We start from the raw sequence: 24,332 nt of genomic DNA, 5'->3' as shown, positions 1-24,332 counted from the left end.
ATGGTGGTCATTCTTCAATCACCCCATCTGGTCATACAAGATATCTGACACTGATAAAACTTCTCTAAGCCCAAATTTCTAAATCTGTAAAATAAAGACATCACCTGCTTCATAAGGTTATTATAAAAATTAAATGAGGTAATTAGCAGAAAGCATCTACTAGAGTGTTAATTTCCCCTAAAATGAAAGATGCGTCCTAGATAAAGAAAGCAGCCAACTGGATATATTCAGAGGAGAATAATCTGGAGGGTGAGAGAAGATAAATTAATGTCCTAGGAGGAACAGTACAAAGAAAAATGGAAGTGTTGGAAAGAAAAGATTCACTGGACACAAGGCAGCTACCTTTCAAAATAAAATATAAAACAATTTAAAGAATCCATAAAAAAAATAAATAAAAATGGAAAAATAACATGTCTTCATGGTTTTAATAAACAGAACTAGGCCCAGAACAAAGAAACCTCAGGCTGACAGGATTCAGCTTAATATGTGATGGTGAACTGTATTTTCTAATTTGGAGGTGAATAATTATGAGATATTATTCAAATAGTCTTTAGCCTATTTAATTTTCAGAAAGAGATATGTTAAAATCTCCATGTGATTGTAAGATACATCATTTCTTTTTGTAATTATGACCATCTTTGCATTATGCTTCCGAGTCTATGTTATTAGGTGCATCTAGGTTTAGGACTTTTATCTCTTCCTGGTGATGTATCCATTTCACCATTACTTCATGACTTCCTATCCTGCAAAATGCTTTTTCCTGTAACATCAATCAGCTTTCTATTGGTTTAGTGTTTGCTGGTATATCTACTTTCAGTCTTATACTAGTTGTGTCTTATTACCTATATTCTCCCTCCCTAAAGGTAATAGATGTCTTGACTTCTCACACTTGTTTTAAAATGGAATCATAAAGTAATGGGATCATACCATAATACTACTACTAATGGGATCATACATAAATGGAATCATATATCATGTTTTATGTCTGGCTTCTTTCATTCAGTATTGTGTGATTCATCCATGTTGTTGTATATAGCTTTAGTTTGTTTACTTTCATTGCTGCATTTTGTTGTACTATTTTGTGACATCTATTACTTATTCATCATTAGGCTGTTTCGATTTTTCAGCTATTATGAATAAGCCTGCTATGAACTGGAAAGTAAGACAAATAGGGACAGTTCAACTAATGAAACTGACTAGGAACAGGGATGAGGCAGAGGGGACTAGAGCAAGCCTTTAAAAAATGATTTTATTTATGATATAGTAATATCTCACACCTGACAGTGATTCATTTGGAACAGAGCTGAGAACCTAGGAAACCAGAGGCATTTCTAAGAAGCCAAAGTATTATTGGAAAGTTCACATACTTTACGCACAGGAGAATTTCTTCCCCAGTTTATTTACCCTTATTTTACAAAAACTTCTAAATACTTTGGTTCTCTGGTAGCCTGGTCCTCAGCAAATTCGAAGTTGCCTGTTAGAAGAAATTGTTCTGGGAGGCAGGCATATGAAGGTCAGAAAAAGTGCCAATTAACAACTAGGGACAGGACAGGACAATATGTATTTGTAAAAAGCAGACACAGGAATGCAAAAGGCACAGCAGTTTGGAGTGATTCTTTGAAGGGCCAAACTATCTAATAATTTCCTAAAGGCATTACCACATTATTAGCCAGCATAGTAACACATCATAATTATGTCCAAGTTTTTAGAGAAAGGTTGAATTATATGCATTATGTTTAAAGTGGTCAAGGGTAGCGAGCATTTTATAAAGATTACTATACAAATGGTTAAGACAAAACAAAACAATAAAAAACATTTTAGTACATAAAGAACTAGCATTGTAAATGATGCTAGAAAAAGTGCGTTAGTGCACTATCAGACATTCCTGATAATGGCTAAAAGTGCTGAGTACAGAGTAGATGCTCAATCAATTAAGTGACTGATTGCAAGCAAAGAAACAATGGAGGTCATCTAAAAAAACCCCATAGCTAACATCATACTCAGTGATGAAAGACTGAAAGCTTTCTGTCCAAGATCAGGAAGAAGACAAGAATGTCTGCTCTTACCACTTCTATTCAACATTGTACTGGAAGTCCTAGCCAGAGCAATTAGGCAAGCAATTAGCAATTAGCCAGAGCAATTAACAATAAAAGGCTTCTAGATTGGAAAGGAAAAAGTAAAAGGTCCTGCAATTTAGATGACATAATTTGGTATATAGAAAATCCTAAGGAATCCACTAAAAAACTATTAGAACTAGTAAGTGAGTTCAGCAAGATCAATATACAGAAGTTAAACGTATTTCTATATAGGTGCAACAAACAATATGAAAATGAAATTAAGAAAACAATTCCATTTTTAATAACATCAAAAAGAATAAAATACTTAGAAACAAATTTAATAAAAACAGTACAAAAGTTATACTCAAACTACAAAACATTGTTAAAAGCTATTAAAGAAGATAAAAATAAATGGAGAAGACATTTCATGTTCATGGATACAAAAGGTTAATATTGTTAAGATGGCAATATTCACCATATTGATCCACAGATTCAGTGCAATTCTATTAGAATCCCAGCTGGCTTCTTCGTAGAAGAAGTTTAAAAAATAAAATAAAAGTTTAATGGATTTTTAGGGGACCCCATATAACCAAAACAATCCTGAAAAAGAATAAAGTTGGGGAACTCACACTTTTTGATTTCAAAATGTAATACAAAGCATTTACAATAGCCAAGAAATGGAAGCAACCTAAGTGTCCATCAGTAGATGAATGGATAAAGAAGATGTGGTATATATACACAATGGAATATTATTCAGCCATAAGAAGAAAACAAATCCTACCATTTGCAACAACATGGATGGACCTAGAGGGTATTATGCTCAGTGAAATAAGCCAGGCAGAGAAAGACAAGTACCAAGTGATTTCACTCATATGTGGAGCATAAAAACAAAGCAAAAACTGAAGAAACAAAACAGCAGCAGACTCACAGAACCCAAGAATGGACTAACAATTACCAAAGGGAAAGGGATTGGGGAGGATGGGTGGGAAGGGAGGGAGAAGGGAAATAAGGGGCATTACAATTAGCACACATACTGTGGGGAGGGCAAGGAGAAGGCAGTATAGCATAGAGAAGACAAGTAGTGACTCTATACAGGTATGTGGTAGGGAATTAATAATGGGGGAATCTAGTAACCAAAATGTTGCTCATGTTATTGTATATTAATGATACCAAAAAAAAAGTAGTACAAAGCAATAGGAATCAAGTCAGTGTGGTAATGGCAAAAGGATAGACATACAAGATCAATGGAACAGAACTGAGAATTAGAATTAACCACGTTTGTCTACACTCAATTGATTTTTGACAAGGGTGCCAAGACCATTCAACAGGGAAAGAATAGTCTTTTCAACAAATGGTGCTAATACAATTTGATGTCCATGACAAAAAATAAGATTGGAACCTTACCCCCACCATTTGCAAAAATTAGCTAAAAAGTTATAAAAAATGTAAGGCAAGTATCGAAGACCTAAATATAAGAGCCAAAACAATAAAACTCTTGGAAGAAAACATAGACTTAAATCTTTGTGACCTTAGATTTGGAAATGGATTCTTAGATATGACACAAAAACATAAGCAACAAAAGAAAATACATGTAAATTGGACTAGATGAAAATAAAAAACTTCAGTGCTTCAAAGGACATAATAAAAAAAATGAAAACACAATCCAGAAAATGAGAGAAAAATTTGGAAATCATGTATCTGTTAAGGGACATGAACCCAGAATATATAAAGAATGTAGAATGCAGTCCAGAACATTTAAAGGATATATAACTCAATAAGAAGATGAAAAAATTCAACTTAGAGAAATCAGCAAAATATCTGAATGGACATTTCTCCCAAGAAGATGTACAAATGGCCAATAAACACAGATAAAGAAACTTGACATTAGTCATCAGGGAAATGCAAATTGAATCACTGTAAGATGTAACTGTATATCCAGTAGGATAATCAAGAAGTCAGGTAAGTGGTAGCAAGGATATGAAGAAATTGGAACCCTCAAACATCGTCAGTGGGAATGTATAATGGTACAGCTGCTTTGGAAAACAATATGGCAGTTCTGAAATGATTAAAAATAGTTACCATATGACTAAGCAATTCCACTCCTAGGTATGTAGCTAAGAAAAATGAAAACACTTGTCTACACAAAAACTTGTATATGAAATTTCATAGCAGCATTATTAATAATAGCCAAAGTGTGGAAACCCAAATGTCTACCAACTGATGAATGGATAAACATAATGTTGTAGATCTAAAACTGGAATATCATCCAGCCATAAAAAGGAATATTTGCTATAAATTCAATGAACCTTGAAAATATTATGCCAATTTAAAGAAGCCTGTCACAAAAGTCCACATATTATTTGATTCCATTCATATGAAAGTCTAGAATTGGAAAATCTGATACAAAAATTAATGGTTTCTTAGGGATAGGAAATAGGAAACTGGGAGATGAGGGAATGAGTCTAAAGAGCACGAGTTTCTTTTTGAGGTGATGAAACTGTTCTAAAACTGACTGAGGTGATGGTTGCACACATCTGTTTATACACTAAAAGCCACTGAATTATATAGTTTAAATGGATGAATTATATGGTTTGTGTGAATTGTATCTCAATAAAGCTATTTTAAAAGGTAGCAGCACCACTAAGGATAAGCCCATAAACAAAAAATTGGAAGGAAAAAAAAGAAATAATAGAAAAATGCTAGTTTAACTAACTTTAGATTTTAATCCCTTAGTCAGTGGCACTATATTGCATTCTAGCCCTTTTCTATCTTTGCTTGCCTGTATGCTCTCCTGCTCTGACGCTCTTACCTTCCTCATTTCAGTACATGCATACTCTGTATGAATATTCTCTCCTCCTCTCTTACATGGATGCTGTTAACTAAAATATCTGTTAAAGTATGTTAGATGAATATGCTCCCTACAGTATGTTGTACAGCACTTACCTGTGCCTCAAAAAAAAATCATCTTACTGGTTTATATACTCATTGTTTGTCTCCCTCCATCCCAGTGTAAGTCCTACAGAGTAGGAACCTCCATTGTCTTGTTCAGTGTATACCTATTGCTTAGCAAAGTGGCTGGCAATTGGCAGATGCTCAAAAATTATTTGTTGACTTCTTGATTAGCAAAATATTTTTGGTACAAGGCAACGATGTTTAATAAGTGCCATTGTTAAGTCTCACTGGTAGATAACGGAGACACGAAAATTAAGCCTGCCCTTTCAGGAACAGGAGTGACGGATGAACGAGTAACATGATGTGGTAAGAACGATACCAGTATTCTTGTTTTAACTGCATAGCATTGGCATTTTTCCTGCTTTGTCTCCTAAGCTTATGCATTTATTTCTCAGCTCCCTTCTGCCTGGATACATACCACACTTCATTCAGATCAGACTAAGATAGGAGTATATGTACCATTTCTATTTAATGTGTTGAAATTACTAAGGTATTAAGTTTTAGGGAAGCCATGTCTTACTTTTTCTCAAAATACACAGTGTTAGAAGGACTGTAACTTTAGGTACTCTGGTTTAGACAAAACCAAATTTAACACTATACTCCATGTCCCTCAATATATACACTCCATGGACAAATATTTAGAGTACTCATGATAGTGCCCAGGCATAGTAATGCTGATGAGGATTCTCAGCTCTTCATCTATTGAGGGATGAAGTAAGTAAAAAGAGAAATACAACTTAATGCCAAAGGGACTTTATGGTGCTCTACCCAGGGTATTACTTTCCAAAACTACCAAAGAAATAAAAAGCCAACAGAGACCTTTGTGTCAGGGACATTCTTACCCAAGTTTGACACTCAAATGAGGGGACTGGTTTTTTTAACATGGGCATTACTGCATAAATCATACCTTGGAGAAAGATGTGAGGGCTCACAGAGTTGAAACAAGTTGAATTCCTGGTAATAGGTTGACCAAATAGAGAATCCAATCTATTTTCATTGCCTGCATACTGAATCTACCTTCCATTTTTGATAAAAGAGAAATAGTGCTGGTAAGCTTTTGAACTTATTTGCTAAGTTGCTTATTAAACTAAACAATCAAAACCACCCAGTGGCTATAATACATCCAATTCTAACTTTAGGTCCTTTGGCATAGTATACCCCTCAAGTCTTCCCTTGAGAATAATAGGCTCACTTCTAGGAAGATAACATCGTTGTGGGAAAGGATGGAATTTGAGTCAGAAGACCTCTGTTTAAGTCCTATTCTGTTATTGGCTGTGTAACCATAAATGAATAATTTAACCATTCCAAACCTGTCTCCATACCTATAAATTAAAATATCATCTGCCCTAATTCATCTCAGAGGTATGAAGTAAGTACTAAGATAGTAGATGCCAGATTGTTTAAAAACTAAAGCAATATATAATGATTATTATTCTTATCTGTATGCCAGTACTTAGCAAGTACCTGGTACAAATGTACTCAGTAAATGTTTGCAAAATAAATTAGTATCTCAAGTGCTCCCAGAGCACAGATCCATGAAAGCTCTAGTTGGCTACAATTTAAAGTCCCAATAGTTACATTTTTTTCAAGTGATGTTGATTTACTTGTTTATATCTCAATCACTTACTTGTTTAGTCTTGATTTGAATTGATTTTTAAATTCATGGGTTGTCAAAATGCCTTTTACTTTTCTCCCTCCTGCTCTGATTTTTAATCATTTTTATGCCTATCTGCACTTCCACCAGATGGTGAATAGAAACCAGAGAGTAGTTAACTGTGGATCAGTCAATTTTGCAAGTTTTTATTAGTGTCAACAAAGACCAGTGAAGATGTGGATGCTACTGGCCAAAAAGTGTGTCCTTTGTTTCTGTGACTTCAATTTCTATTGATATTGAGAGTAACTGGCTTTATTATCTGACTAAGAGAAGATTATAAATTATGGAGGACAAATTAAGAATTCAGGCATATGCTTGAAGAAAGGAAAAAGTGGAAGAGTAATTTCAGCAAAATACTACTTACTCCACTTTTTGGTTTTTCAGATTAAAAGGGTGCCTCAAGGTAGTGCTCCACCAAGTTCAAGCCACACTTCCTATTCATAGGTGCTCACTGAGTCTAAAAATGCTTCTTTTTAAAATTTAATTGGGAACAAATTTCACTAGGCATCTCTTGACAGCAGTGATTTAGAATGAAAATAATAGGAGGCTGACTGCAATGCCCTCTGGTGGCCTAAAGGTTTCTCCATATCTGCAAATGAAAAATTAAAAGCACACAAAAAAGCCATTTTCTATCAAATAGGAGATTGTTTATAAATTAAAAAGTCAACAAAATAAATTGTAAAAGTCTTTCATGACTTTCATAACCATCACAATCATAAAGCATTTCTACAAAGGCACCCAATGTAACCTCTCCTTCATGGTAATTCACAAAATGATTAGTAACAAGTCCCTGCTCTCTAGAATTTGACATCTAACAAAGGGGTGGGAACTAAGAAGCGAACTTGTAAACAAAGCTGTAAGGGGAGAACTGCATAAAGCGCACAGGCTTTGGAGCTTTTGTAGGAAGACTAAATAATATACAAAAGCATCTAGTACGGCAATTGGTGCATAGTTAGGTGCTCAATAAATGGTAGCTTGTTATTATTATACTTTAGTATGTGATATTTCATGATCTCAGCTACCTGCTGGAAGAAATCTAATTTTTAGCTCTAACTCCTAAAATACTTACTTTTGATATACCTCATTTAACTATGTAGTTCATAGGACTTGTTCAGAGAATTAAAAGAAAAAGCACGTAAAGTCCAGGCCCCTTATCTTACTACACTGATGGACAGTGACTGCATTGGGGTATGGGTGGGGACTTGATAATATGGGTGAATGTAGTAACCACATTGCTTTTTCATGTGAAACCTTCATAAGAGTGTATATCAATAATACCTTTATAAAAAATTAAAAGAAAAAAAAAAAGCCCAGGCCCTGGTGTACACTTCTTTGCGATCACACTCAAGAGTGGGGTTTCTTCTGTGGCTTGCCAAAGCAGAGATGAAGAGAGAAATGAAGCATTTACATAGTCCAGTGTGACAAAGAACATAAAGGAATAGATAGGATGAAGGTTAAATTGAATACACATAATGTCACAGTAGGCATACCTTTTGACCCAATAACTGGATTCTTGGAAATTTTTCTTAAAGAAATTATCAGGGAAGTATAAAAAGATGCATATATTAAGAATTTTATAATTATATTATTTCTAAAGGCAAAAAAATGGGAAACAACCTATCAATAAGAGTTTAAATAATACATTCACACAATGCAATTCTATGAAGTAACTAAAATTATGACATATTAACATTAAATTATATTTGAAATGAAAATTCACAAAATTAGGCATAGTTTGATCTCATTAAAAAAAACCATCTATAAAGATAGCTAAGTATGTATACAATTAAATCTGAAAATAGATATCCTGAAATATTAGCAGTGATTTCTAGGCAGTAGGAATATAGTATATATTTCTACACACATATGTTATAGGAACATATCTTTATTCTCTTTATTATTTTCTGTATTTTCTGTTATTTTTACAATGACTGTATTATTTTTATAAGAAAAAACAAGAGTTAAAGGAAAAACTTTAAACTAAAATAGAAAGTACAGGTATCTCCAAGCAGTACAAGCCAGTAAAAGATTATTGGATAGAATATCAAGAGGTCTGAATTCATTTCGACTCCTAATCCTTTGCTTTGTGACCTGATTCAGATCTGTGTCTCAATTTCCCCATCTATACAGAATAAAAGTAATTAAAATTAATCTCACAATAGAGAAGGAAATGAAAATGTTAGAAAAAAATCTGCAAATGTCACACCTATAAACTAGCTGGAAATTAAAAAAGAAATAAAGAGGACTTACTCTATTTTAAAATTTCCCTTCCTTAAGTCTTCACTGCATTTATGACTTTTAATATACTAACAAACACATGCTAAGGTACTCCAGAGTTTAAGCCTCTACTAGGCTCTGCAATATTTTCCAAGTAAACAGTTCCTTATTGATCAAGATAAAATGCCAAGTCTAGACATTAACAGAGATTCACAGTTAAGCCTAAACTGCTCTTGGGCTTAACTCCTATTACGTCTAATTTTCAAAGTAGTTTAAAATTAGATTTTAAACTTGAAGAGTGCAGGGAATGCATCTTCTCTCTTTGGATCCAAGTCTAACTTAGACAAAACCAGTAAGTAGGACAGGTCCTGATCACCTCTTACCTCCTGTTCAGGCCAACATGTACTGAACTCAAGAGATCTAGGTTTTGGATCTAACTCAAACCAGTGTACAAATAATGAAGCATCATCCTCTTTCTACTTTGCAAATGCAATTTATTTCCTCTGTCAAGAAGGTCCTCTACTTACTACTTGGTGTGTTCTTGATCCAAATGCTGCTTTCTGATCACTTAGACCAAGAGAGAGTTGGGCTGGGCCCCTCCATACTTCCAAAGCAACCCCATTTATGTTTCTTATCAGAACTTATCAGGGGTAGAATTCTAAGTTGTTTTTGTCTGATTCCCATGCTGAACAATGAACTACATGAGGGCAAGAGTGAGTACTATGCATCTGGATAATTCCAGCAATTAAAGTGCTTGGATATGGTAATCAAAACGACTTCTTAAAGAAATGGAATGTTATTCCCAAATTGCAATTTAATAAGGCCTTCCATACAATGCCCACGTAGGGAATCATCTCCTTGGCTGGCCAACTACTCTGCCAATGGGATCTACAGAAACTAAAGCAAAACAAAAATGAAGTACACATGAAAGAATTAGATAAATGATATCACTAAGGTAGACAATTTTGGTGACTAATTAAAGCAAAGAAATAATGAATCTTTAAAGTTTAAAAGAGCCAGCTGACTAGTAAAATATACTTCAAAAAAGTGTCAATTAATTAAGGAAATCTGAAAAATGGTAATCAGTAACCAAGAAAACACCAGAGTGCAAGAGTTCTAAAAACATGTAAACTCTTAATTACCAGTATTGATTGGAGAAAGGTCAGTACTGTCTTTAGCCAAAAACAGTTATGCAACAAATGAGTGCCTACCATGACCTAACTAGAAAGACTCATTTCCTGCCCTGAAAGAACTCAGTATTGAGGGGAAGACAGAGATACAGATGGACTACTGCAATTCAAAATACAAAGTAGTAGGTGTGATGATAGACATATGCCTAAAATATTGCAGGAACACAAAGGTCTTTAGGGATGGGTGGATGGGAGGGAGCAAAATCTCAGAAAGGCTCCCAGGAAGAGCTGATGCCTGATCTGAGCCAGAATTTACCAAGAAAGAGATTCTTGACCTTATAGAAATGAAAGCATAAACACTGGCACTAAGGCAAGAAACAGCATGGATTCAAGGAGCCATCCTTGGATAGAAGCCACAGGTTTCTCTTGAGCCTTGTGACTTCACATTCCAGTATAGACAGTCCGTTACAGAAATAATTTTACATCTTCAATTATACGACCCTCTAGGTTATAAAAGAGAACCACATACTGGCTTAGAAGTCTTTTAAGGACATCTGAGGGATGTAGTGTGGCAGAATAGAAAGTTCTGGAGTCAGCCTAAATTTTAAATCCTGACCCCCTTTTATTAGGTACGTGGCCATATACATTCCTCTTGAAGCCTCAACTACCTCATTTGTTAATGGGGACGAATCTTATATATTTAGAGTTATTACAAGGATATCAAGATGTATGTAAATCAACTATGCCAGGCACTCAATGTATGGACGTTTTATTACCCATTCTCATTAGTTCCAAACTGAGTTTTCCTTTCCTTTCCATGTCATTACAGATTGGACCTCAGTTGATAGGTTCCACAGTTCTATCCAGTTTTTGTACCTGTCACACATTTTTGAACATGTGTTCTTTGAATACTGGGCTAGGTATCAGTGCCGTGACCCTCCCTCCTCCAGACCCACATATCCATCTCCTAATTTCTTTTTCACTTTCTGTATTTAAATTGTAATTTTCTTGTCTTCTCTCACCCAGACATGGAGAACGTTTTTTCTTGTCCCTCCTCATGTCTCACTGAATATACTTTTCAGGGGCTACCAGTATTCCCCACAAACTAGCATTAACCCAAGGTCCTTTCATTTCTATAATGGTAAAATATTATCTCAATATATTCTATAATGGTGTAATATATCTCAACATAAAACCCCTGCAGAGTCACAACCAGTTATGTTTACTATTACTACAAACATAAATATCCTACAAATGAGGTTTCATGTACATTTGGTATTCTGGTGACATTCAACACTGCCAGGTAAGTAATTCACCTACCCAGAGGGAGGGCTCTCCTTAAATGGATGGCATTGACTCCATGAAGTCACTATTCTTTTCCAAGATCCAAGATGAGATACTATTTCAGCCATGTGACTTCAACTTCTATTAACTGAACCAGCTGATATTTTACTGATTAACTTGTAAACATTTGGGGGCTTAACTTGAATACTCAATAAAACATAAAATTACTAGATTTGGCTTCTCTTCTGAGGAGATAACACTGAAAGGTTCCCAGAATTGTTCACAATTAAAACAAATGCCCCAAAGTAAAACCTAGTTGATTTTCTTGGTTCAAACAGCATTCACCTGATGGATATTTTGATAGATGCTAACTAGACTTATTATAGCGATCAATTAGCAATATATACATATATTGAATCAGTATGTTGTACATATAAAATATGTTATATGTCAATTATATCTTAATACAAAAAACCCCAGCATTTATTAAGCACATATAAAGGTCATTCATGTACTATGTCAGTCATGGGCTATTCATCTGTCCAATAGAAATGATTACTTCACAAGGCTGTTTTGAGGATTAAAGAATCCTCAGATTAAAAAATCTGTTGGACAGATGAGGACATAAACTCAGAAAAGTGAGGAGGCTTGTCTGTGGTTATAAGGCTGTTAAATGATAGAATGAAAATCTGAACCTAGGTCTGCCTCAGAATTCAGAGTGGTTTCTACTGAACCACAGTTATATTGTTCAAACTGCCACATCCCTCATCAATAATATTATAATAGTTGTTGCTAACATTTATCTAGGTCTTCTCATGTGGCAAGCACTGTGCTAAGCAATTTATGTATACAGTCTCATTTAATCCTCACAGTTACCCTGGGAAGTAGGTTTATCATCATCTCCATTTCACAGATGAGGAAACTGAATTTTACCCAAGTTCAGTAATTGCTTTGTTCCTACAGCTAATAAGGAATAGGGTTGAACTGGGGTCTAATTCTAGTACCCATTGTTTCCATTATTACATTAGACTGCAGGAAACCCAACACCAGTCCTGACTCCAACCAACCAGGCAAGTCATTTGATAGTTCTGTCTCAATTTCCTTGTTAATTAAATGGGGGATATTGTTACTTGTCCCTACCTATTTCACAGAGATATTGGGATTATAAAATAGGAAAGTATATAAGCTTTAAGAAGGGAAATGACTATATAAATCTATGCACTGGTCACGAGTTTCACTTAGGTCTTCCCTCTTCCACTATTATAAAGGGATTTAGCTGACCTCATTAGCTCTCAAACATCCTCTGAAGTGGTAGCAAGTATTATTATCTACACTTATCAAAAAGCTGAAGCATGAGGAGATGATGTCATTTGCTAGTCAGGGGCAGAGCTGGGAATAAAACTGAAGATCTGAACTCCCACAACTCATGTTCTTATGGTAAATCCTATTTCTGCATTTCAAACTTAATTGCAAAATAGATGGGGTAGAAATATTAGTATCTACTTCAAAACACAGATTAAATACTTACAGAAATTAAATTTGCTACTGCAGTGACACTAACATAATCTCTAAGGCTCTTACCCTCACATTCTAAAGAAACTGCACAAAGAATCGGAAGGAAAAATTTTCGATTTCCATGGTATAGACTTCAGCTCTTTAGTTTTCTCAAATAACTTATTAATCAAGGATTACAAAACCGGGTGAGTCATTACCTAGCTTTAGCTAGTGAGCCTGTAAGCTTCCAGAGGAAGCAGAAAACCTCAATATTAAATTGTTCCCTCATAAAGTGAGAAAAAAGAAGCATCAGATATGTTCTCACATCAAAACACCTAATTTAACTGTGTAATCTGACTTGGCAATTATTCTAACACACCAACCCATAATACCCTGAGCTCAAAATTCAAGTTCCAAAGTGAACTGCATAATTACAACAACAAAAGTACACACAGCACCTTTATGATCATTCTTCTCCTATACAAAAACCAAAATAAGTTTTGTGCCTCCCACCCAAGCCCCATCACATACACACAAAACTAAAAGTAAAATAAAAAGTAGTAGTGGGGCCAATTCTCTATCTTCAACAGGGCACAAGTGTTCAGTCTAGTGCCCAGATTATTGGCTGCTCCTAATCCTTGTTTTCTAGAACACGAGAATCTTTCAATTATTATTAGTTTGATAATCATATATTTTGACATTACCACAGAGACCAGAGGAAATAAGAGAAATTTCTATTCTTGAAACAGAACTATATTTTGGAGTGAGAGAAAGTTCATTATTATTACTCTGTCTGACTCGGATTGAGCTAGACTTAAGTGAAAACTTGTCACTTTGTTATAGGGACAAAAACTAAGTCACAGGAACCCAAAGAGCTGTTCTACAAATGTCAAGAGAGTTTGCTTCTTGAGTAGCTTGAGATCTGAAGCTACTCCTAACTTCTTCATAAAAGTCCTACCACCCGTGCCACATGCTCTGAGGTGAAAGTAAATGATGACACAGGATGCCTCATTTTTTCAGAGGTTGTTTTAGTACATCAGTCTATCTTCCCTTTGAGAAAAGTCTTTGTCTTGGCTTCTATAATGAAACCAATCAGACCTCTGTTGTGTCAGGGGCTCTAAGGTCTCAAACTTTAATGTGCATATGAATCACCTGGGGATCTTGTTAAAATGCAGTATGTGATTCAGAAGGTCTGGGACTGCATGTGCAATGAGCCCCCAGGTAATGCCAGTGCCCCTGCTGGGTGTAACACACTTTGAGCAGCAGGGCTCTACAGAATGTTTCCAAATAGAAATCATCTCAACCAAGTGTTAATTCTCAAAATACAGAGCCTCCACCAAGTCTGTAAAGGGAGATAGTATTTCAGAGCCTAAACAAGGTATGCGCTCCCTCTCCCTTTTCTGTGATTTTTACCAGCTGGTTGTAAACCTAATGTAATACCTTAATCAAGGGCAACTTTTAATAAGGTCTTTTGAGCTTACGATTTATTAGGGCTTAGACTTGATTGGAGCTTGTATAGATGAACATAAAACTTAAAAAGTCTGTATAATGAAAGGGTTGATTCAAAATAAATAATTTTTAATTATGTCAAATACTAATGAATAAGTGATGTTTACAAATAGTTTATACCAAGATTAAGACATACAAAAGTATACGAGGAGAATCACAGGGTATTAAATTTGTCCTAGAAGCTGAGGGAGGGTGCAGAGAAAGGGAACAGCTGCTAAGTGGAAGAGTTTAACTGGAAAAGATTACACATGGGAGCAACAGCCCATTCCCCTTAAGAAAACCAATAAACCTCCACAAACTTTCATTTTTTTAGGTTTTCAATGTTTCTTTTCATATGACCATTAAGTCAACCTCCCCCACAAAATTCTAACAACCATCATAAAAATTAAGTTGGCAACAGATCCAGCTGGCTACATTCCCCGTTTACCCTTAGATGTTTTTCAAGCAAATAAGGATAAAATTCACGGCGGAAGTAGCAAGAGTAAAGGGATAATCACTTCTCTTGGCACAGAAGGAGCCCCATCCCGAGCACGGTTCTGTCTGCCTCGTGAGGTGTCTCAGTGCTTGCGTGCACTCTTCAGCCCCATAACCGTGAAGGTAGCAGCCGTCAGTTTCTCATAAACAAGGAACATGAGTGCAGAAGTAAGGACTGTCTGCAGCAGTTTGGCTTCAAGGCCTTTGTAGAGTCCCATTATTCCAAAACGCCTGAAGGGACAGAGGTTTGAAAAAAAAAGGTTTTCTTTATTAGAGTCAATTCCTGCATCAAACATGCTACTGTAGTCTCTGCCTACCTGTGGGGCATATGTTCCAAGAACCCCAGTGGATGCCTGAAACCACGGGTAGTACCCAACCCTATATACTGTTTTTTCCTACACAGACATGCCTATAATAAAGTTTAATTTACAAATTAGGCACAGAAAGAGATTGACAATAACAATAAAATAGAAAAATTATAGCAATTTACTGTAGTAGAAGTCATGTGAATGTGGTAGCTCCCTCAGAACATCTTATTGTACTGCACTCAGCCTTCCTGTGATGACGTGAGGTGATAAAATGCCTATGAGGACAGGAAGCAGGTGGGTGATGCAGGCACTGTGACACAGCGTTAGGTCAAGCTACTCTTTGCATCATCACCGTCATCATCATTATGATAACAATCGTTACTACTCTTTCTATTCCCCCCTCCTTGCTCACTCCGACTACTGCCCTGTATCTGCTTCTCTCTGTCTACAAGAGAGAGGTCGAGGGAATGCCACCGATGGAAACACCACTCAGGCAGAGTAGTCTCTCTATTAAATCACTGGAGCGTTCCCTTTTGAAAGTTCTGCATGTTTGTTAAGTAACAAAGAATAAGGGCTTGAGCTTTTCCATAATGTCCCCACCTGTTGTCATACGCACTAAGCCCCTAAAATGCAAGGTGAGCACAGAACACAAGGGAGAGGTTGGTAGGCTGCCACTGCCAAGGCAGTAGCGCAAATTCAGCAAATCCAGTCACTCCCTGGAAAAGACGGCTGTTGCAAGAGGACAGAATGTGAAGCCTGCATAAAACTCACTTTATTCGTTGGTGAAGAAGATAGAGAACATTCCGAAGACTCCCCAGTGTTCTGTTTTCTGGATTTAGTCTGTGACGTCCAAACTAGTGAAGAAGAAAATAAAAATAATTACTGTTTATTACTGCTTTATCTTAATTTCTCCTGCAGAAATTATCTTGGAGCAATGTCTTACAGCATGTGGTAATAAAAATACCACATTAGTATGGAGATTTCATTAATAATAATATTTTATTCATAAGGAGTATTTTTTCAATGAAACAAGCATGAGAATTTCCATTTTACAAGGACCTTTGGGGAAAATTCTATCTCAAAAGAAAGTAAACATGCCCACAATGGAGAGTTAGATACTGATGGCCTGGCTTAACTTCCAGTTCTTTAAGAAGTTCTAATAAACACTAACCAATTAGGACCACTGCAGTCTACATTCTTCACATTATATGTTTACAATATAAGTGTCAAATACATTTAATTGGATACTATTGAATTCCTTTATATTAAGTACCAATTTTAAATCCATATATTAGTAAAAATCCTTTTAGCACAAGGTAATTTTTTTAACTGAAATAACTATCATCCCCATTCTGTCCATCAGTAAGTCCTCTGAATGTTTTCTCTGCATCTTCTCTCTACTGTTACTGCCTTAATCTAGGCTACCATCACTTCTCACTTGCATTGGCCTCCTACCTGGTTGCCCCTCTTTGTTTCTCTGAGCCTTCAGACCAATTTGCCACAGTAATCTCAAATTGCAAATCACTCCTTAGTTTAAATCCTCTCAAAGGCTTCCCACTGCAGTAAGAGTAAAATCTAGAATCCTCATCTACAGCCTTCCTTGCTGCATTTCTATCCACATCCCTAGCCACCCTCCCACCATAGTGGCCTCCAATCTGTTCCTAGGAGTCACCAAGCTCTTGGCACACCGTACTCCCTCCACCTAGAATGCTCCTCACATGGCTGGGTGTGCTTCATGAAGATTTCAATGAGTGAATAGCTGAATGAAAAAACCAGAAAGTTGAAAGTGCTTCAGAAAAACTAAACATTAATACCTTCTGAATGAACTAAAGGAATCAACCTCTGCTTTTGCAAAGAATAATACCTAAGCAAATCAACTTGAACGAGAAGGAAGCGAACTTACACATTTCTAAAGTCCTTAAAGAACCTTCCTTCATTTTTGGGTTTTCTGAGACTCTAGGTTACCTAGGAAATTGCAAATCTAAACTTCATTCCAAATCAAATGGGAACCCAACTGAGAGCCAGCCTGGTTAGCAAAATATCAAACAAATGGAAAAATAGATAGTGAATGTTTATTGCTGTATTAACATTGCCTTAAACAGAGGAACCACATATTTTAGAAAGCTGTTTGACCACATGCAGGGAGAACCCCAGGACTCACCCTCAGAATTGACTGCACTGTCTGCATGGGATAGGTGACTGTGGTGGCAATTGCCTTGGCTACTGCGCCAATGATGAACACATCCACAGAAGAAAGCTGGAAAGAAAAGAAAGAACCAACTACATCAATCCAAACAAGAAAGTGTCAGAGATTTTTATTTGCTGCTTTCAAAATCAGGAGTTACCTTCATTCGTTTCTTTAAAAGCTGCCGTTTTAAACCTTCATAGAACATGAATTGGATGGCAGGATTGAAGACCAACAGCAAGGAAGGAAACGTGCCATTCCATAAAGCCAAGATTCCTTCATCTCGAATGATCTGGTGAAAAGCATCTAAGCAAGAAATCAAGGACTTTTGATGACAATCCCCTAACTAGAGAAGACAACATGAATTCTGTTCAGATGTACCCAGAACACAAACCACACTTGGTTCTATCCAGGCTTCCTTCTTGCAGTGATATTTTTGGGACAAATTCATCAGTTAACTACTTTCCGATAATCATCAGACACTGGCAGTCACCAAGTTATTGAGAAACCAACTTCAATCACTGGCAATTCTTCCTGACAATCCGGGGTTAGAACGTTAAGTTTTCCTAAGTGATCAGTTCCACTACCGGGAACTCTGTATCACAGAGAACTGTGAACTGGTACTTTTGTGTTTCACAACAAAGTCCAGTACAACAAAAGATAAGATACTTCCCTAGAGTCCAATAAATAGATTCAACTTCTAATAAAACAATTTTTCTCATTACAAAGATGGAAACATGGGAAAAAGGAATCTGGCAATGTAGTACTAGTAAGCTCAAAAATATCAGGTGCTACCTGGTATCTTTGTCCAAAGATAACCCTAGGAAAAAAAATATAGACTGTTCTTTAGAAATATTCACCCCTTCCCACCTACACTCCATGGGAACAGTACATTTCTCTAGCCCTTGTCCTTGGGCTCAGCCATGGGATGTACTTTGGCTAAGAGGATGTTAGCAGACAAGATGCAAACAGGGGCTTGAAATATGCTGTACAATGGGGCGTGTCCACCTGTGCTTCTGCCACGACCAAGAGAAGAATAAGCTCAGGTTGGTCCCAGGAAAAGGATGAGAGACATGTGGAGCCAAGACTCCCAGACTGGCTCAGCCTAGATGAGTCAAATCCTTGTCAACCCATAGACACATCAGCTAAGCAGATTCTTACTGTTAGGCATTGAGATCTGAGGTTGTCTGAGATGCAGCAGTACCATGGTAATAAATTCCAGATACAAAGAGAAAAGAAACCCCTTATATAGGAACTCACGCAGGAGACACTTACCAATAATTCCTTTGTAGTTGGTTGGTACAATGTCTTCATTCCTAAATTTTGCCCCCTGCAGCTTCAGTCTGGTATTTACCACCCAGAGTGGAGTTGTCAGCAATACATTCACCACTCCTTCAAAAAGAAAGAGGGAGAGATAAAGGAGAAGCAAAATGTAACCTTTAAAGCTTTGTGGTCTTATATTAAAGTTATATAGCAATGTTCTGTTTATACTCCTGCCACTGACCTACTAGGAGACTTGAGGTAAGTGTCTCTCTGTGACACGATACACAACATAAGCCACTATTGTTAGAAGCAATTCAGAAGCCTTGATGATAGCAAAATGGCTGGCAGCAGTACATCTTCACGTGAGAAGAGTAATGAGTTTCCTCATTTGTATAAAAGGAGGCAAACTATTTGTCAACTTGCATAGCATCCAAAGTAGCCATTCTGATGTAGTTTTAATAGCTTTAAGAGAGGGGAAGTGGCTGTTGATCACAGGCTACGTCCACAACATTACCACATTAAACACACAATTTATAACTCTCACGTAGGTGGTTCACATGGTTTTAGGTGAGTATGGATCTGGTACAAAGGGTGAGAGGTGGAGACAAAAGTGCTTCAACAGGGACAAGAGGCTCCTAGAAGAGTTCCTCGTCATGTAGAGATTAGGATAGGCAGGCAGTAAGCAGCAGTTATGGACTGTCACAAAACATCTGAAGCAGCTTCACAAGCACTGTGATCCTTACAAGCTTAAGGATGGGGATCTTGGCCCCCAAGGTTGCCTCAGAGTGGAACAATACAATGAGCCAGGTGCTTCTTTTTTTGAAAACACATGATCCCAATTTAACACCATCTTGAGATATTAAAATATTCACCAGTCCTGAAATGATTAAAACAAACAAACAAACCAGATAGAGTTGTAACAAAGTGCCTGACACATAGTATATACTTTATATTTCTTAAATAAATACTGAACCAATGAGCCAATGACCACACTTGGCAAACAACCATACATTGAGCCATCTGGCTCTAGCAGTGCTCTGAAGAACCAAGAGGCATAATCCCAAGGAAGAGAAATCTTTTACTAAAGGTCATTTAAGCATAATAGAAGAAAGAATGTTTTGATTTAAGGAATCTCAAAACATACTATACAGAAAACAACACAATCTAACCAGGGTAAGCTTGGTGAGACAGCCAAGAATTCAAATTCTGTTTTTTCATTTGTTGCGTACAAGGTATTTTGTTACCTATCTCTTTGGAGCATTATGAGAACACATTTCTCAAAATAAAAGACATCAAATAAGTTTATGAATTGTATTTGTTATATTTTTATAGTCACATAACACCAAGGAGTCATCTTCAGTTATGACCCAATATAATTCATATATTGTCACTTGAGGCATTGATCATAATCTGACAAAGTCTTAGCTGGAGACTCATGTCAGTCTCATTTTTAAAAAGAGCCAGTGCCTACGAGGTGAAGATAGAACAACATTAATACATCCATTTGCCCAGACTTCATGATGTGCTCTCCTGTTTAATGCAATGCACACATCACTTAACAGAAAAATCAATAGCCAGAAAAATCAGACTACCAAGTGCTAGTGAGCAGTCTAGTGCACTTTTTTTAAGATGAAGAGGAGATCTCAGAGCCAGAAATCACAAGCTTCCATGGATACTGTAGACAGGTACGGTATACATACCTCTCTAAACAAATGAAATAGGTAGCTCATCATACAAATTTTTTAGAAACAAAAATTCCCTTCATGTTCTATTCAAGAGGTAGGCACATACAAAACCCTTCAGAGGCAATGCAGCTAAGATTAAAATTTTAAAGTTATTTAAAATTTTGCTTTCACATTTCCATTATTAACATGAGCAGAAGGCTGAGAGGATTCAAGGATACTCTCAAGTACAAAAATGCACTACATCATTTAAAGAAGAGAACATAAAGTCCTCATAAAAACATTTTGTATTTCAAAGCTTTTTATCTGAGGAATTCAAGTACTTTGTGCCAAAATAGATGAAGAGGTTTTAATCACTACAATTTTATGAGTTCTGGGAATAGACACTCAAAGTATTTGTGGACTCAAAACTTTACTTAAAACTTCTGACTTAGATGATCAAGCAAAGGACAGAATTCCACGAAAGAAAAACAAGCTACAAACAGTCATGATGAGCAACTCCAATTCTTACTAATGCACCACGGATATGGCTGAAGGATAAAGAATGTTGCTTATTTATGAGCCTGTGTAGAAAATTCTTCTAGTTCCAAGCTGTGACAACTGTCACACATCTACAGCTCTAAGATGGGCATACCAATACTTTACTTGTTTCATGACAGAAGATTGTTTTTCTACCAATTCAAATAATTCTACTTTCTTTTTTTGGTAAAAATCATTTACAAGGAAAAAGAACCAAAATTAAGAGATGAAGAACAGTAACTGAACACATGTACTAACATTATTCATTGATTCAATAAATAATTGGAACATAGCTATTTGCTTCTGAAATCTTGAAAACAGATAGTTTTAACAGTAGTGAGTCTCCTTTATTAAGGAGAGAAAACAGACATGAAGATGCTAACTAGGTACGCATTTCTGGGAAGTATGCATAATGACCCTGATAGAAGGAAATGGCAGATCAAGGCTAGAATCTAACCATTTGGCTCCCTACAAAGGAGTGCAATTTGATACACACAACAAGAACAAAATGCCTTACCAGATTTAAGGCTGAAGGGCAAGAAATGACCTGTCACAACAATTATAACACCATTTGGCATTCAAAAACAGTTATTGGTAAAAACCCGTTTCATGAAAATGGCATTTATCTTCTTCATTTAAGTTATCTGTAAGTTCTGTTCCCAAATCCTTCCTCAGGGTATCAAGCTATATGACTTTTTTCTGTAAAAGTACAATAAGTAATAATAAATTTCTAAGTTCCAAGCTGAATTTGAGGAACAATGAAACTTGGAAATAATGAAACTCATTTCAATAGTGATTATAATACAACGAGAGGACTCACAGCAGGAAGAGAAAAGGCTGTTCTAATTATTTTAAGAATTAATTCCTTGGAATTACTTTTGTGAGTTTTAAACTTCTCATAACATGTTTTTATATCTGAGAGAGGACCTATCATCAGGGAATCTTGCAACTACAAAGGACTGTAAAATTCATTTGCCCATGGATCTCTCAGGTGTGACACTACTGACATTTGGGCTGGAAATTGTTTGGGGTGAGGGAATACAGACTGTGTAGGATGTTTAGCCATTTCCCTGGCCTCCACCCCCTAGATGCCAGTAGCACCTCCAGTTGTGACAACCAGAAATGTCTCCAGACACGGCCAGATGTTCTCATGGGTCAAATCAGTCTCAGTTGAGAACCACTGATCTAATCCAATCACTAGGTGATTATTCACTTTATTTGGTAAGTCTCAAAAGGCAGAAATTTACGCTCACCCCAATGGCCTATTTTGTCCAAGAGCTGTTAGAAATTTTATTTTTATTGCTATTAAATCCACTTTCTTAAAGCAACTAGAAACATAAGAAATTAGCTAGCAGACGTTTTTTACCTGAAGTATGATTTAGCGATTCTGAAATGGCTTTACGTATACTTTCAGATAAGCAAATGTACCATGATCCTGGCCCAATTCCTTTGGGTAATACATAACAAGTACAGTCCCTCTTCCACAAGCCATTCATCCATGGTCTGGTCATCAAATATATATTGTGTGTCTAATATGTGATAAGCCCTGTTCTACATGCTGATTCTAGAGCAGTAAATAAAAAAGAAAATCCCTGTCCTAGTGAAATCTACATTCCAATGGTATGTTAGAAGACAAAGGTTAAAGAGAAAATTTAAGCAGAGAAAGGGGATAGAGGTATTGGGGGTAGGGACACTATTTTATTTTCTCAAAGAACCAGCTCTTGGTTTCATTGATTTTTTTCTATTGCTTTATTCTTCTCAATTTTATTTATTTCTTCTCTGATCTTTATTATGTCCCTCATTCTGCTGACTTTAGGCCTTATTTGTTCTTCTTTTTCCAATTTCGATAATTGTGACTTTAGGCTATTCATTTGGGATTGTTCTTCCTTCTTTAAATATGCCTGTACTGCTATATATTTTCCTCTTAAAATTGCTTTCACTGTGTCCCACAGAAGTTGGGGCTTTGTGTGTTGTTGTTGTTGTCATTTGTTTCCATATATTGCTTGATCTCTATTTTAATTTGGTTGTTGATCCATTGATTATTTAGTAGCATGTTGTTAAGCTTCCATGTGTTTGTGAGCCTTTTTGCTTTCTTTGTACAATTTAGTTCTACTTTTATACCTTTGTGGTCTGAGAAGTTGGTTGGTAGGATTTCAATCTTTTGGAATTTACTGAGGCTCTTTTTGTGGCCTAGTATGTGTTCTATTCTGGAGAATGTTCCATGTGCACTTGAGAAGAATGTGTATCCTGTTGCTTTTGGATGTAGAGTTCTATAGATGTCTATTAGGTCCATCTGTTCTAGTATGTTGTTCAGTGCCTCTGTGTCCTTACTTATTTTCTGTCTGGTGGATCTGTCATTTGGAGTGAGTGGTGTGTTGAAGTCTCCTAGAACGAATGCATTGTATTCTATTTCCTCCTTTAATTCTGTTAGTATTTGTTTCACATATGTTGGTGCTCCTGTATTGGGTGCCCATATATTTATAATGGTTATATCCTCTTGTTGGACTGACCCCTTTATCATTATGTAGTGTCCTTCTTTATCTCGTTACTTTCTTTATTTTGAAGTCTATTTTGTCTGATACTAGTACTGCAACACCCGCTTTTTCCTTCCTCTTGTTTGCCTGAAATATCTTTTTCCATCCCTTGACTTTTAGTCTGTGCATGTCTTTGGGTTTGAGGTGAGTCTCTTGTAAGCAGCATATAGATGGGTCTTGCTTTTTTATCCATTGTTACTCTGTGTCTTTTGATTGGTGCATTCAGTCCATTTACATTTAGGGTGATTATTGAAAGATATGTACTTATTGCCATTGCAGGCTTTAGATTCATGGTTACCAAAGGTTCAAGGTTAGCTTCTTTACTATCTAACTGTCTAACTTAACTCACTTATTAAGCTATTGTAAGCACAGTCTGATGATTCTTTATTTCTCTCCCTTCTTATTCCTCCTCTTCCATTCTTTATTCTTTATACGCTGGGTGTTTTATTTCGTGCTTTTTTGTGTTTCCGTTGACTGCTTTTGTGGGTAGTTGATTTTATTTTTTGCCTTTAGTTAGTATTTGGTTGGTCTGCTTTCTTTGCTGTGATTCTATTTTCTCTGGTGACATCTATTTAGCCTTAGGAGGGCTTCCATCTAGAGCAGTCCCCTCTAGAACACCCTGTAGATGTGGTTTGTGGGAGGCAAATTCCCTCAACTTTTGCTTGTCTAGGAATTGTTTAATCCCTCCTTCATATTTAAATGATAATCGTGCTGGATACAGTATCCTTTGTTCAAGGCCCTTCTGTTTCATTGCATTAAATATATCATGCCATTCTCTTCTGGCCTGTAAGGTTTCTGTTGAGAAGTTTGATGATAGCCTGATGGGTTTTCCTTTGTAGGTGACCTTTTTTCTCTCTCTGGCTGCCTTTAGTACTCTGTCCTTGTCCTTGATCTTTGCCATTTTAATTATTATGTGTCTTGGTGTTGCCCTCCTTGGGTCCCTTCTGTTGGGAGTTCTGTGTGCTTCCTTGGTCTGAGTGACTATTTCCTCCCCCAGTTTGGGGAAGTTTTCAGCAATTATTTCTTCAAATATACTTTCTATCCCTTTTTCTCTCTTCTTCTTCTGGTAC

General features: G+C 36.4%; 1 protein-coding gene and 1 long non-coding RNA gene across 2 annotated transcripts in view; both read right to left on the bottom strand.

The window, feature by feature from the left end:
- Nucleotides 1–2,335: 2,335 nt before the first annotated feature.
- Nucleotides 2,336–9,361, bottom strand: LOC130678928 (uncharacterized). Its single transcript, XR_008991884.1, has 2 exons — nucleotides 5,089–9,361; nucleotides 2,336–5,054 (listed from the first exon to the last, which is right to left on the bottom strand). It is a non-coding gene; the product is annotated as an uncharacterized LOC130678928 (long non-coding RNA).
- A 4,894-nt stretch (nucleotides 9,362–14,255) lies between these two features.
- SLC25A17 (solute carrier family 25 member 17) overlaps nucleotides 14,256–24,332 on the bottom strand; it is a 35,628-nt gene continuing 25,551 nt past the window's right edge. Inside the window, exons 5-9 of the mRNA XM_036931374.2 lie at nucleotides 18,540–18,656; nucleotides 17,425–17,570; nucleotides 17,241–17,336; nucleotides 15,851–15,933; nucleotides 14,256–15,002 (exon numbers count right to left, since the gene is read on the bottom strand). Of these exons, the coding sequence (XP_036787269.1) occupies nucleotides 14,855–15,002; nucleotides 15,851–15,933; nucleotides 17,241–17,336; nucleotides 17,425–17,570; nucleotides 18,540–18,656 (590 nt within the window). The 3' untranslated portion in view covers nucleotides 14,256–14,854. The remainder of the gene's footprint in view (nucleotides 15,003–15,850; nucleotides 15,934–17,240; nucleotides 17,337–17,424; nucleotides 17,571–18,539; nucleotides 18,657–24,332) is intronic.

The sequence above is a fragment of the Manis pentadactyla genome, chromosome 10 (genome assembly GCF_030020395.1).
Source record: "Manis pentadactyla isolate mManPen7 chromosome 10, mManPen7.hap1, whole genome shotgun sequence".
Classification (NCBI taxonomy): domain Eukaryota; kingdom Metazoa; phylum Chordata; class Mammalia; order Pholidota; family Manidae; genus Manis; species Manis pentadactyla.
This window is presented reverse-complemented; position numbering and strand designations above follow the sequence as displayed.